Genomic DNA, 15,000 nt, shown 5'->3' on the forward strand with positions numbered 1-15,000 from the left:
TACTTTCTTGGCAATATCAAATAACTCCAGCTGATATTGTCAACTCTCAAGTTTCAATGCGTGTTAGATGTGGTTATATTAATGGTGCTGATCTAATGGAGTTGGTAAGTCGAAAAGGCGACACAGGATCCATGACCACTACCAACCAATTTATATTTGGTTCTCGTGTTGAAGTAGTTTCTTTTAATAATAGCAGAATTGTTGGCTTTAAAATTAACAATGTGCAAAAGAATGATCCAATTCAATATCGATGTGAGGCAGTTGTTACTCAGACTGATGCTCCAAACTCATTTAATAGTCCAACTACATCAATTCAAGTTTTAGGTTAATTTAAATAAAAAATTCTTCTAATTTAAAATCTTTTCCTACCACTTTATTTTCAGCAGACACAAAATAAAAACTCTGACAATTTTTTATTTTTAATTTATAGCGAATTTTCAAAAATGGCTTGATGAAGTTTTTTACATTTTATTTGCAGCTTTTTTTCTTTTTTTCAATCCAATTCATTATTTACTTGTTTTAATTATGAATTTAAAAAATTTGAACAAACATTTAAAAACATATTGAAATAGTTTGAACTAACATATAAAAACATATTGAAATAATTTGAACAAACATAAGATTCTAATCATTAGTATGAGTACCTGAAGAATCAGGTAAGCTTAACCACCTTGGAATTTAAAAAATTAAAACAAACTGAAGAATCCTTTGCACAGTGTGTCAGAGTGTGACAAAAGTGCTCGTCCAAATAAGTTGTCAATACACACTTGAAGTTTATAATACAAGCCAACAGGTTAAGGTTTGTAATACTTAAAAAAGTGAACACAGTAACACCGTGGCTGTAGAACAATATATATCATATATATTTGAAAAAATTTAGTACTAAAAATTTTATAAAATATTAAATCACCATTGACAATGTTGATAAGCAACAATTTAAAATGTTACTTTATTATCTCGAAATATATTTTTTAATTTTTTTAATAAGCCTATTATTTTTTGATTTCTACAATTTACTATTATTTATTAAGGTATAATAGACTTTAATTATGTCGATCAAGTTGCTAAATCAAAAAAATAAAAAAATATTGATATTTTTTAATTCTTTGGTCAGATTTTTTTTAATGATAAAAGTTATCAGTGAACTGATAACATTTTTTTAAAACTTAAACATCTATATATTAATTGTAAAAATAGTCTGTAAAAATCGTGGCCATGGACTAAAGCAAAATATTTAGTAAAATAATATTTCAAAACTATATTATATTTAGGCCCTGCGAATCAGCATTTTTAGTTTCGAATCTCAAATTGAAGCAGCACTTGATTCATGAATTAAATCAGATCACTAGTTTAAGGAAATCCAAATTTAAGTTTTTTTATCTCTATATTTTTAAGATATGCAATCATACAATTAGAATGTTCTTTGAATAAACTCTTTTTGTTACTTTTAGCTCAGATTAACCTTTCCACATTTTGCTCAAAAAGGCTATTGCATTTACTGTTGGTTACTCCTCCTCTTACAGAGTTAATTCTTTCTGATGAACAGTTTGTAGATTAAACAGCAAGAAGATCAAGTACAATTTTAGATAATAAATAGAAATGTTGCATTTGTACTTCCAGTAGAGAATAGGATAATTTAAACATTCCAATGTTTTCTCTTCGGTGTACGCAGTAGTTTCAAATTTTAATTGCTGATCTAAAGTTTTCCTCTCTGATAGGATACAATATTTAGAAATATGTTCAAACATTTTATCTAAAAGTCCATTGTTTCAGATAAGAAATTTGTTCCCTCGAGTTGAATTTTATCAGGAATCATAGAAATACTTAAATCATGATTTTTTTTCAGATACCATTAAGTATAATTCCACAATTTGCATCTCTGCTAAGGTAATAAATGGTAATTTAATTCAAGGAAATAAGAAGGTAAGAAAAAGCAATAAGAAAAATATCTTCACTTAATTCAAACCTGATTCTAATTCTAACTGCGTAGAAAGATCATCAACAAATTTACTTATCCCTTATTTATCGGTTGAGCGAAGGCAATTTTTTAAAGTTTTAATGTACAGATAAACTAAACTAATGCTCGCGCTTTTTTCCACACTAGTAGTGGTTTCAGATACTGCATTTAAAATAGGAGTGACAATTGTTAATAATTGCACTTGCATTTCAGTTAGACAAGTCTATGACACTTTCATACTTTTTTTTTTCTGTCTGCACTAAAGTAAGTTCTATAGAACCATGATTTTTTTTATAATCTGTCCCAATAAGTTAAAAGTGCTGTTAAAGCGCGTTTACACATCCATTGGAAGCTTTGACTGGTTTTTCTTGAGAAATCTGTTACTTTTTGAGAGCTGCGATTTTTTTTTATCTTTTAAATATAGCAATAATAGCAAATAATAGCAAGGTGCGTTTTTGCACCTTGTCTAAAAGAGAAAGGGTTTAGAGAAAGGGTATTAGAAGATCCACCCCAGATACGGCAACAGTATTCCATACAAGGCCATAAAGATTTGAGATTTATAGAGAATAGAATCTAAAGTTTGTTTAATTAATACGCATATTTAAAAGATAAAAAAAGACTTCTTTTTTTTAACTTTTAAATGTGCGTATAAAAAAACTTTTAAATTGATAAAAACAGTTCTATTACGTAAACAAAAGTAAAAATAATTAAGTTGTTTCTTTAAAAAGTTTATCTAACTTTTTTATTTAAAGACATTTATAAATAAAAAATACACAGTTATATAAATATTAAAAAATACTTACGATATTCATTATTACTTTATATAAAAATCATTAGCAGTGGTTTGTTACTTTATTTAAATGCGTTTCAATAATATAAAATCTTAAGTAATTATTTAATTCAAATAGCTTTTAAAAATCTTAGTCTTTTTTTTTCTTTTCAACAAATTCTTTTTTTTTTTCAAGTATATTAACTTTAAGGATTCTTATATAAAGTTTATTAAAGAAACAATTGTTGTTTAAAGTCGTTGCTTATATAATTTAAATTATTAATAAATTTTTTTAATTACATTTATTATTAAAAAAAATCTTGTATAATTAAATAGTATAAATAAAAATTTATACAACTTTCATTGATATTTTAATTAAAATCATTAGTTACTTTATTTGTAAGCACTTTGCTAATATAAAAATGTTAGTAAAAATAAACATGTGGAAGTTATTTATTTTTAATGTAATTTTTAAAAACCATTTTTTTCAGCGCATTTTTAAATGTTAAAAACCGTGGTCAAATCGTCAAAACAAAATGTTATTTACGTGGTTGTAAAAAGGGGTGCATTCGCACACCTTCCTGGCCAAGCCTGTTTATAAGAACCACAGACCTCATTAGTACATATGCTAAATTTGGTGAACATATGACTAATAGGTTATGAATAATAGTTATGAATTTTGTCTCAAAAATCAGTATTCGTTTTGTAAACACTGTGCTTTGTAGCTTAGGCAGCTGTTCTCTAGCAGAATCTGTTTTTTTGGGTAGCTGGCTAATTTTTATAGAGTATAACAGTTTTGACATCAATCTTGCATTAATGCAAAGCGCCTGGTCTAGTAAAGCCAGAAAACAAGACGTCTCACCTGTTACCTAAATAGAGCATCATCAACTGAACCAGTTTTATAATCCCCTCTGTTGAAATTTTAACAGATTCGTTGCTACTTAGTAAAGATTAATGAAGGTATCTTTCTTGTTTATCAAAGACTGTGAAACATGAGGGATATCAAGGTCTTCAATAGTTTAGCAAATCCTCAAAGTTATTTTAAAATCTAGTATTACGTTATTCTTAAATTTGAAAAACAAGAAATGCCTTGTCACAAGATTAAAGAAAAAAAAATGTATTTATTTGTAATTAATCAGTTTTAACTCAGTTTTGATATTTATATTGTTAAAAGTTAAATTATGTCAATAGCTTATTTTAAGTTACCACATTGTAATTAAATTTAATTTTAAACCAACTTGAATATTGTTTAAACATTTTAGTTAAAGCAAAAGTTACAAATAAAGTTTAAAAATCTTATACTTTTTTATAATTTTTTTACAGTTTTGGCATAATGTAAATTGCTTAATGTGTTGGTAAAATCGCCATTTTGTACGTAAAATGTGAATAGCATAATGTTTCTTAACAAGGCCTGCAGTAATTTTTTTATAGTTTATCATATTGATGTTAGTTTAATTTTATAGTTTATCATATTGATGTTAGTTTAATTTTAAGTAAAAAATAATAATATAATACTTTACTAAACTTACATGAATTGAATTGCTATAAAGCAATATTAAACTACTTTACAAATAATCCTATTGAAACCAGACTTATCTCCAAACTAACAACGCTGACACACCCAGTAATTTTAAATTTATTTAAATCTTAAAAAAAATATTGTTTTGAGATTTTAATTTTAATGTTGTTAAAATAGGTGCAAAATATTATTATTTGTCAAATATTATTATTTATCTTGTTCTTTGTCTATCTTGTTAATCTCAGTTAATAACATATTGCATACATATTTTAATAGTAATAAGGGGACCATAAATTACATCACACAATTTTTGATCATTTTTGACCCCTTTCCCCCTTTTCACAATTTCATAACTATTTAGTAACAAGTCCTGTACTATTCATCACAAAACCACTAACCTTTCTCATTCTACTGAGTAATAACATTGTAATTGAATAATAACATTGATTATTTTTCTCTGGATATTTCTGGAATTCCAGATATTTTTATGAAAAATTTTATTTTTTCCAGATATCGCTCATCAATCTCTCTCCGCTATATTTAGTTATGTTAAGCATTATTTGTATGTGTGTTCAACTAATTCTTTCTTATTTGTACGCGTATACTTATTATAAATTATTTTGATTAATTCACCTAAAAATCTAGTGTAATTTAATTTAATAATCTGTTTATATACACTAAATTACTTTATAAACTCTATTTAAAGTATTGAAATACTTACGTTTATATTAAAAAATAATTTAAAGGCGCGTACAAAATATTTTGAAAATTATTGAAAAAATATTTTGCGGATATTTTTATAAGACAAATAAACAATAAATTAGTATTATTACTGACACAATCCTAATCAATTCTAATCAAATAACAAACATTGTAATTTTACTGCTTTTACACTTGCAGAAAAGGAAATCTTAAATGTGCTATGTGATTGGAGTTTATTTACAAGGTCAAGCTCTCAGATACAGACTATGAGCAAACAGCTCATAGTTTCTAGACTATGAGCAAACAGCTCATAATCTAGAAACCCAATCATGTGTAAATATATGAGAACATATTTGATTGCTATTCTTTTTTTTTATGGATTCTTTCTTGTTTACCTCTTTCAATTTTTTTTCAAGGGTATGTTTACAGTCAACTTAACTAATGAATGCCTTCCTATCAGTAATGCTGATTAGAAACTGTTTGACTTTTGTATCAACCAATTTATCTAGCACATCTGATAGCCAAAACCTCCTTATTTTTGTCTTTAAACCAAATAATTTTTTGAGCATTCTTGTCAGAGTTTCTATGGGTATGGTCAATTTTCAGCAGATTTTTCTACTCGTCAAATATTATTGTGATTTCTTTTGATATTTTATTTGGTTTAATTATTTGTATTCCTGCTTGATTATAAAATAAATCAACTGAGTTAGTTGTTTCATTTGCAGATGTGGATAAGTGTGCACAAAAGTATAAAAGCACCTGACAATCCCCGATCTTTGTATATCTTCATTAGTTTAAATAGTGATAATATTAGAATATATTGGGTCTCCTTTTTGCCAGCCACTAGTAAATATTTTAATCTAATTTTAGGTAAAATATTGATCGTGTTGTTTTAACTGTTTATTTTATTAAAAAAACTTTTTTATATTTTCTGTACAAATAGCATTGGGGAGATAAATAAGGGAAGTATAATATTGAATTATATAATACTTCAATTAACATTCTAGTTGACACAAGTTATTTTTCTGATTTCTGATCATGCAACAAACTGAAAAATTTGTTTCATATGCCTCCATATAAAATATAGACAAAATATAGACAAAATATAGATTGTTGTTTTATTTGCCTTAAAAACTAAAACAAATTGGCAATGGTTTTTAGCTGTTTATGTGCATACTATTTGTTTAGAATACATCCAACTTTTTTTTTTTAATGATTTCTTAGAGTAGTTAAGGATACCCTTAACATTATAATTTCTGTTAATAATAATCATTCTTTAATATAAGCTTTAATTGACTATTAAAAATACATAATAAACTTTAATTTAAGTTTGTTGCATAGATTATTTTCTCTAAAAAAATTCATAATAATTTATATTGTAGATCGACCTTCATTTGTAAATTGTTTGAATGGTTTACCTGCTGTGGTTAGCAACCAAGATTTGCAGATAACATGTCAAGTGGTTGGTAACCCAACACCTAACTTATATTGTCAACTTCTGTCTTATACTGGATCGGTTTTAAATACTTTACCACAAGCTAGTAAGTTCTATATATAAGTGTTTTATTTTATACCACAACTGCTTGTGTAATTTTGGTTTGAAATTATTTAATTATTTTTGTAATAAATAAACTGCTAAAAAAAGTTTTTTTTTTTTTGAGTTTAATTTTGATGTGTTGTTAGTATGTTAGGTTGTTTCCGATAAGATTAACTTTATTTTTTTACAGTTCCTTCACAACAGAATATAACACAATTAAGTTTCAAAGCAGTTCAACCTGAAGCTGAATATATTAATTGTGTAGCAAGTCACGACATAACAGGGTCTGCAGTTTTAAGAGTTCCTGTAATTGTGAAACGTAAGATTATTTAAAATATTGTTATTATTGTTAAGTATTTAATTTATTATTTATTGGTTTATTAATATCATCATTATAAAGATAATTGAAATATTTTTAAAATATTTAAATATTTTTAAAATATATATGATATTTAATAGATATTATGAGTAGTGTTTCTTACCCTGGTATTACCCCTTATTTGGGTAATTTTTTGAAACTACCCAGGTAAATTTAAAATTTTCCAAATTAAAAAAATTTATTTTTGTAATTGGAACTTTTTTGCTTTTGACTAATAAAAGTTGATCAACTTTCATTAGTAGAGGAATTTGAATGACATGAAAAAGTTTTATAAATCCACCTTTTGACATCTGTTCAGTTTTCAGCTCCAATTACATAAGTACTAATAAAATGTAAACACAATAAAATTCTTATTTTTAGCATGTAAAGGAATTGTTATGCATTCAAAATTTAATATATTTTAGTTTATTAACATTATTAGTTAACATATAATTACTTTTTAACATAGTTGTTGTATAACATATTTTTAATGTTTGTCATATAATTGGATTAATAAAAAATTGGATCAATAATTTGGAAAAGTTTTATGGTGATGCAGGCGTGGTCAGTCATAGTGTGCGATCGTATACCATTCCTGTCCAAATCTGGTACTGCAATATTTATTTACTACAATGGCACAGTAATTAAAAACAAATTAATTGAATGTTTAAAATGTTGTCAATGCCATTACTTTTTGTTGCTTTTAAATAGTTTAAAATGTAGAAACATTCTATTGTAAATATTAAACGAGTGAAATAAAAACTAAATTGTATATAATTTAAATTTGAAAAAATAAATTGTTATAATTCTTTTCAAAGTATATATTTTATTAAGGTCAAATACTTAAACTTATATATATGAATATATAATTTGTCTTATTAATCCAAATTTTTTTTTATCTTGTTTTATAATATTGCAAAACAATTGCTAAACAAATGAATGAAAAAATTCAAAGAAAACATTAACTTGAAGACCTATTAAAAAAAAAATTTTTTTCATAGTATAATAAATATAATATAGTATATAATAAATAGTATAAAAGTAGTTTATTTATGCAGCAATAAATAAAGAAATAAAATAAAAGTAAGAATCTAATGAGTTTTTTTTTAGTTTTATTTGGTTATTGCGTTTTTTTTTTTATTGATCTATTGCTTTCTTTTTTAAAACTTTTTTCCATAAAGGGCTACAGACAAATTAGGTTTTTTAAAAAAAGGTCAAAATGCAAAGAAAAAAACTTAATAACTCATAACTGGCTTGATTTTGTGACTAATATCAATAGGAATTCCTGGTCCAGGTTTGTATACGGAAGTAGACTTAGCTTTATCAATGTTGAATTTGCACCAACTATTGCATCTATGTTTGGTCTATTGATTGCGCATGTTTTTGCAAAAATATTAAATTTATTGTTCAATGATGATGATGTTTTTGTCATCAGTTGTTTTTAAATAGTTTTGTTATAACTGTTTAAAGTTTAAATATTTGCATTTTTACTTTTAAATATCATGTTAAATAAAAACAGTTACTAAAAGTAATATCATAATAGTTTTTTGCACATTATATATATATCATAAGATAATAAGTAATAGGCAAGCAGGTGAGGAAGGGGGTGAGGAATTCTGAATAAAGATTTTTTTTTCCATTAATTTGAGCCCAGGAAATCATGATAACAACTTTTCCAACAGTTTGTGAATGAGGGTTTTTGAAGCCATTATTGTTTCCAAATTTAAAAAAAAAAATGCATTTTTAAACAATTTACATTTTTTAAATATGTATAAAAAATATTCTTGATTGTTACCTTTTAAGTTACTTAGTGATTCTCCCTTCCCCATCCCCTCCCCCAACATTTAAATTTAAGTTAGAACAAGTAAGAGTTGAGCCAAAAACTCAAATGAAATTAGACAGCTGTTTGTGTAGACTAATCACCATTTTAAAACAAATTAACACAAAAAATAAATAAAGCAACATCTGTTAATTTTTGTTCTTTCTTCTAGAAAAGTAGGTAAACTTTAAAAAAATGATTTTTAATGGTATTCTGACCATTCTGACAATTCTGGCAAGAGCGCCAAGATAATCAAGTGCAGAAAGATAAATTTTGAGTTATTTACCAAAAACTGTTTAATATTCTGTCAATAAGCAAATGTGTTATTATGTTTGTTTTGACTTTGTGACCAATTATCCTTTATATAAAGCTTTTTTGATTATTTTGCAGGTTCTTGTAATAAAAATAAATCTTGTAATAAATTAGATACAATACCTTACTAAAAAAGTCAAGTCAAGCCTTATTCTACTCCATGGTTTTCACCTTCTTGTGCAGCTGCTATATCTAATTGTAATTTTTTTTAGGCCATAAAAAGGCCAAAGCTCTTCTGCATTTCCAGTAACTTCTAGTGTACCTCAAGATTCTATTCTTAGTCCTGTTTTGTTTCTTATCTACATTATTAACCTTCCAGAAATCCTTACATTTAAAGTGGCTCTATTTGCTGATGACTCAACTTTATACTCCTGTCTTGACTAAAAATCTTCTCTTTACGATTGTTTAGAACAGGCAGCCAATCTTGAGTCTGATCTCACTTCTGTAATAGATTAGGGCTTGCAGTGGCTTGTGAATTTTAACTTCAGCAAAACTTAGTTATTTACTGCATTAAGTAAATCGCAATACTATTGACATTGCTATATTGATGAATGGCAACCTTCTCACTGAGTCCTCTTTTTTACTTATCGCTTACTACTGACTTCTTATGGTAATCATACATACAATCGATTGCTAAATTAGCATCTGCTAAGGTCTGCTCCTCCTTATTGTGTTACTTATAGTAACATGATAAGGAGAAACAACAATAGTGGTTACTTGGAGCCTTCTGCAAGTAACCACTATTGTTGGGTGTGAATCAGAATTTAAAAGATGAAAATAATAATAACATATATCTATATTTTATTTATAATTTAATTTAAGTTGTTAAATCTTTTAATAAAAGAGGCAACAGATATGGGGATCATTCTTTTGGTCTACTTTTTAACATTTCTTTTATTTAGTGAAAAAACAAGTTTTGTCATTTTTTAATTTTAATTATTATTTTAATTTTTAATTTTTTTATTTTTTTAAGATATATTTGAAATACAGAAAAAAAAAGCATTTTAGTAGCACACATGAAGTCGAAAAATGTCATAAAAAAGCCATCAAAAAAAAGAACACCGCTTATATACTATATAATGCTTATATAAACAAAAATCTCATTTAAAAGAAAAATAAGAGCCTGCGCAGAAGAGGCCACTACAGATGAGAACGCTTGTGGTTATAAACCTCTCTCAACTCTATAACTCCGAAACACGAATCATGACAAACATTTCAACAAGTTCAACCATGTTAAACATGTTCAAACAAGTTCAACTTGTTTGAACATGTTCAACTTGTTTGAACATGTTCAACTTGTTTGAACATGTTCAACTTGTTCATGCTCAACTTGTTTCTCCGCCGCGCGGAGAAACAAGTTGAGCGCAGTACTGCCAGGGATGTGGTGGGAATCGAACTCGGAACCTCTCGCTTATGAAGCGAATACTCTACACCACTACCGCATGCACTTTATAAAGGAGTTCAAATTTGAAAAAAATTTAGACCTTACTTAAGCCCTTCTACAATACAAAATATTTTTAAAAGTTATTATTTTAAAGAAACAAACTTAATGTGTTTAAAGGGATCCCCAAGTGCCGAGACAAATTATATTCACATTAAAGAGAATGTTTTTAAAAAATATTTCAGTGTAATTTTTTTTATTAAAACAAAATTATAAATGTAAACCAAGAAAAACTAACTTTGTAGATTTAATCAAAGTTTGCATTCGCCATTTTAATCTCAAGTCTTTAAAATATACACACTTTTTTCTGATGCAATCTATAGATTTTATAATTAATTCAAGTACTTTATTTAAACAAATAGTTCAGTAATTTACATTGACTGCATGTCAATGTAAATTACTGAACTATTTGTTTAGTTGTCTTATTATCTACATTTCACAAAACTTGCATTGAAAGTATCAAAAAAATACTTCTACAATTATGTCATTTTTATACTGAAACACTTTAACAATAAATTATAAAGTCTGTTGATTGCTTCAAAAAAAAGTGCAATTTTAAGTCTTTAAAAAATTTTAAAGACATAAAATTCTGACTAAAATAGAGAAGGCTTTTAGACTTTGTTTAAAAGAAACTACAAATTTTGTCTAAAACTACAAAGTTTTTTCTTGATATACCTTTAATATTATTATTATTATTTTTTTTTTGTAGTTATTTAGGTGATCCCAGAAGTTCTTACGAAATTATCACAGAGCACCACTGGAGAGCATTTAACAAGAAGTTCATGCCTCTTTCTGTACCAATGTTGCTTGTTGGGCTAGAGCTGGCGTTGGACCTCTAGGTTCTAGGAGCCAGAACTCTAACCACTGCGCCACAGCTGCTTTTTTGTTTTAATCAAAAAATTTCAGACCAAACATTTTTTTTAAACATTCATTAAATATGAATACAATTTATCTCAGCACTTAAAGATCCCCTTAAGCTACTAAAAATATACCCTTGTAACCTTTAAAAACCTTTTAAAAAATCTTTTTTTTTTTTAATTAACATACTAATTTTAACAAACTTTATGTTTGTTACATAAATCTTTTTATCTCCTAAAACTTCAAAACTTTTACCTAAAACCTGTAAGTAGTTTTTAAAAAACGTATAAAAAAATATAATTATGTAAAATTGTAACATAGTAGACACTTTTTAATTACATTTTTAGATCCACCATTTGCACCTCGTTCTTTTGATGTAACTTCTTCATCAAAAACATCATTACATTTAACTTGGCCAAAGATACCACAGAATGAAACAGGCACAGAATTTAGCTATTATATTATTGAATATTACATCTCAAGACTTGGAGTTTTAAATAAAACTACAATTAAGGTTCAGGATGATGGAAGCAGTTCACCTAAAATGCATTACAATTTAATCGGATTAATTAAAGAACAATACACTATTGTCATTTATGGTGTTAATTCATATGGTAGTGGTCCGCCAATTACAATGGATGCTTATCCATCTGATGTCAGTAAGAATTTTTAATATTACATTATTTTAATTCATGATCTTGTTTTTTTTTATAGACAAGTTATTTTAATAAACCTCTGTTTATTAAAATAAATTGTCTATAAAATTGTTATTAAATCTTGTTTGGTTTTTTTCTCTCAACCAATCTAATTATTTAGATCTTAACCGATTGAAAAAACCCTCAAAATCTAATTGTCCAAATAATTTGATTAATCAATTTTTTTTCTGATATTTTTTTCCCTTTGTTTTAAAAATGAGATAATTTAACTTTTAGAACCTGAAACTGGCTCTTTAAATGCTTCAAAAACAGGTGCAATTGTTGGTGCAGTGATTGGAGGAGTAGTAGCTGCCATTATTATTGCTGTCATAATAATTTGGATAACTAAAAGATCTGATAAAAGTTAGTATATGGTTTTTTTTCTTGTTTCAAACATCTTTTAAATGTTTTTTTCTATTTCGAAGAATTTTTTCAAAATGCTTTACAGGTCAATATTATATTTTTAGATAAGAGATATCCAATGAGGTTTGTTTTTTGTAATTTTATAATTATATTTATTTTTTTACTTATTTAATTTTATGATTTTTTAAATTATTTTTTATACTACTATTTTTTATACTCATTTCTGACGTTTTAGTTATATATATTCTTTATAATATACTTTTTATTTTGCTGTTAAATTAGCCAATGAAATTTGTTTAAGATTATTTTTAAAATATTTTTTTAACAGTTACGTTGAAGATGCTGTTGATTACCCACTAAATCAAGACAAATCTCTTTATGCTGGAGTAGATAAAAAGAAAAAAACAGCTTCTCGTAAAGATTCCACTTCTGGTTATCCAGATGTAGTTATAGGGGTAGGGACCTTTTCTATATAAAGTTTGTTGTTTTCGATCATGTTTTTATTTCATATTTTGTTCTTACAGGCTGATGATGGACAAAAGACGTCTTATGAAATGTCAAGTAAAGTTTATGTTTAAACTTTCTAAGTTTAAATGTTCAAAATCGTAAAACGATGTCTTAAATGTTCGTGTGACATTCTTTTTTGGGAATGTTTTAATATTTCATGCACAATATTTTCTTACGTTTCAATTAACAATTTAAAAACATAAATGTAAATAATGATTTTCTATTTAAAGGCAAATTTTTTAAATGTATTTTTCTGGGTAATGTTTTTTTCTATGGTGATTGATTTTAAAGTTTTTATTTGCACGACTTATTTATTCTCTTTTTTATTAATTTTATATATATATATATATATATATATATATATATATATATATATATATATATATATATATATATATATATATATATATATATATATATATATATATATATATATATATATATATATATAAAAGAAGCACTAATAACTTTTTAAAAACTTTTTTTTTTTCAAACTTTGGGAAACTTTTAATTGGTTTGCGTCTGAATAAGTTCAAGTCTAGGGTTTTATAAATTGTTTTGTGAAACTTTTAATTGTTTTGTGACTAAATAAGTTTAGACTCAATTTTTATAAAATATCTTGATTTTAGTTGTTTTTAAGTTGTGCCGATTTTTGGATGGTTATTTAAAAAATAATTTTAAAGATTTTTTAACGGCTCGGTGCTCATTTTCAACTCATACAAGTTCGTGGTACTTATAAAAAATTAATCAAGGGAAATTTTCTTCCTTTATTTTTAACCTAAAGTGCTATGATATATATATATATATATATATATATATATATATATATATATATATATATATATATATATATATATATATATATATATATATATATCATATATACTTGCTTAGCTCTGTCGCTACAGCGCCTAGCTTTGCAAGTTGTAATAAATACTTTTTGTTAGACATTTTAATGTAACCTTACGTGTTTAACTAAAAAAAGTTGTGATTTTTTTTTACCTAATTCACAAAATCAGCAAGTTACTTTGGTTGTTAAAAAAATAGATTCTTAATTTAGTAAGCTGTATTTTTTTATTATCGGAAGCTATTAATCGCACATTAATGGGACAGAACAACTTTAAAAAGTTAAGGGCGCTTGTTAGACATGAGAAAAAATTCTCCATTTATTTTTAAACGTTTATTTACTAATGTCAGACGTATTTATTAAAAAACCAGTAAGTCATAATTGTACTATTGGTAACAATCCAAATAACATAGTTTCGGGATCATGTATAGAGTGTAGGGGACATGCCCTAGATGGTACCATAGACACTTTTCAAAAAAGTATCTTGTGTCAAAAACGAATAATCTAAATTTATTTATATTGTGTTTACTTGTCACCATCATAATTGTATTGCGTGTAATGTATATTGCATTTTGTTATTCAAGACTATAATTGTTTTTATTATAGCAACTAAAATTTCTACCTTGAAAAGGATAGAAATTTTAGTTGCTATAATAAAAACAATTATAGTTTAGATATCTAGCTGTGTTTCCATAGCTTATACCTAGCTGTGTTTCCATCATTTGTTGTCATATCCTGGTTTCTCTCTATCAAATAATCAAACCACATTGTTCTCTACTCACTCCGTTCATACTCTTATCTGTTCTTCTTTCTGAATTCGACCTTAATTGTTTGCAACAATTTCTTTATCACTTTCACGAGTTTGACACTTCTTGATTGTCAGTCAATAAGCCAAGTGCAAGAAGCGTTCAAACATTCGAATCCACTCATTGCAACGTAGATGAGCCGAGTCCCAAGTTTTCAGTTTTGATGATTCTCTAAACCATTTGCTCAATTATCATTAAATTGCTTTATGTTTGCACCTCATAAAATATCTTTGGGTGGAAGTAGTGTCTGTTACATACTTTGCCATCTACCATACAAAAAATTAAAGTATGAAATACTTCTACTTGTCTTTTTTCGTTTAGACATGATAACAATACTTTTTATTTGCTCATTTGCGCTCCGCAATTAATTCTTGCCTAAATTCCTTTAAAAACTCAATTTCTAGAAGCCTACAATATCTTATGGATGCAGGGTGTGAATTCAATCAAATAATTTTTTCCACCAGAACCAAGACAAAGAAGAAGCATGTGAGAAAAAAAGCTAAATCGATG

The 15,000-nt window shown here is 26.1% G+C and overlaps 1 protein-coding gene across 1 annotated transcript in view; it reads left to right on the forward strand.

Moving 5' to 3' along the window:
• The window catches only part of LOC100208944 (uncharacterized), a 23,679-nt gene extending 10,536 nt beyond the window's left edge, over positions 1-13,143 (forward strand). The window contains exons 2-9 of the mRNA XM_065788141.1: positions 1-324; positions 6,330-6,488; positions 6,675-6,803; positions 11,620-11,931; positions 12,205-12,330; positions 12,435-12,453; positions 12,659-12,785; positions 12,855-13,143. The exon at positions 1-324 is cut by the window's left edge and continues 69 nt beyond it. Of these exons, the coding sequence (XP_065644213.1) occupies positions 1-324; positions 6,330-6,488; positions 6,675-6,803; positions 11,620-11,931; positions 12,205-12,330; positions 12,435-12,453; positions 12,659-12,785; positions 12,855-12,908 (1,250 nt within the window). The 3' untranslated portion in view covers positions 12,909-13,143. The remainder of the gene's footprint in view (positions 325-6,329; positions 6,489-6,674; positions 6,804-11,619; positions 11,932-12,204; positions 12,331-12,434; positions 12,454-12,658; positions 12,786-12,854) is intronic.
• The last annotated feature ends 1,857 nt before the right edge of the window (positions 13,144-15,000 follow it).

Source organism: Hydra vulgaris, chromosome 01, assembly GCF_038396675.1.
Source record: "Hydra vulgaris chromosome 01, alternate assembly HydraT2T_AEP".
In the NCBI taxonomy this organism is placed as follows: Eukaryota; Metazoa; Cnidaria; class Hydrozoa; order Anthoathecata; family Hydridae; genus Hydra; species Hydra vulgaris.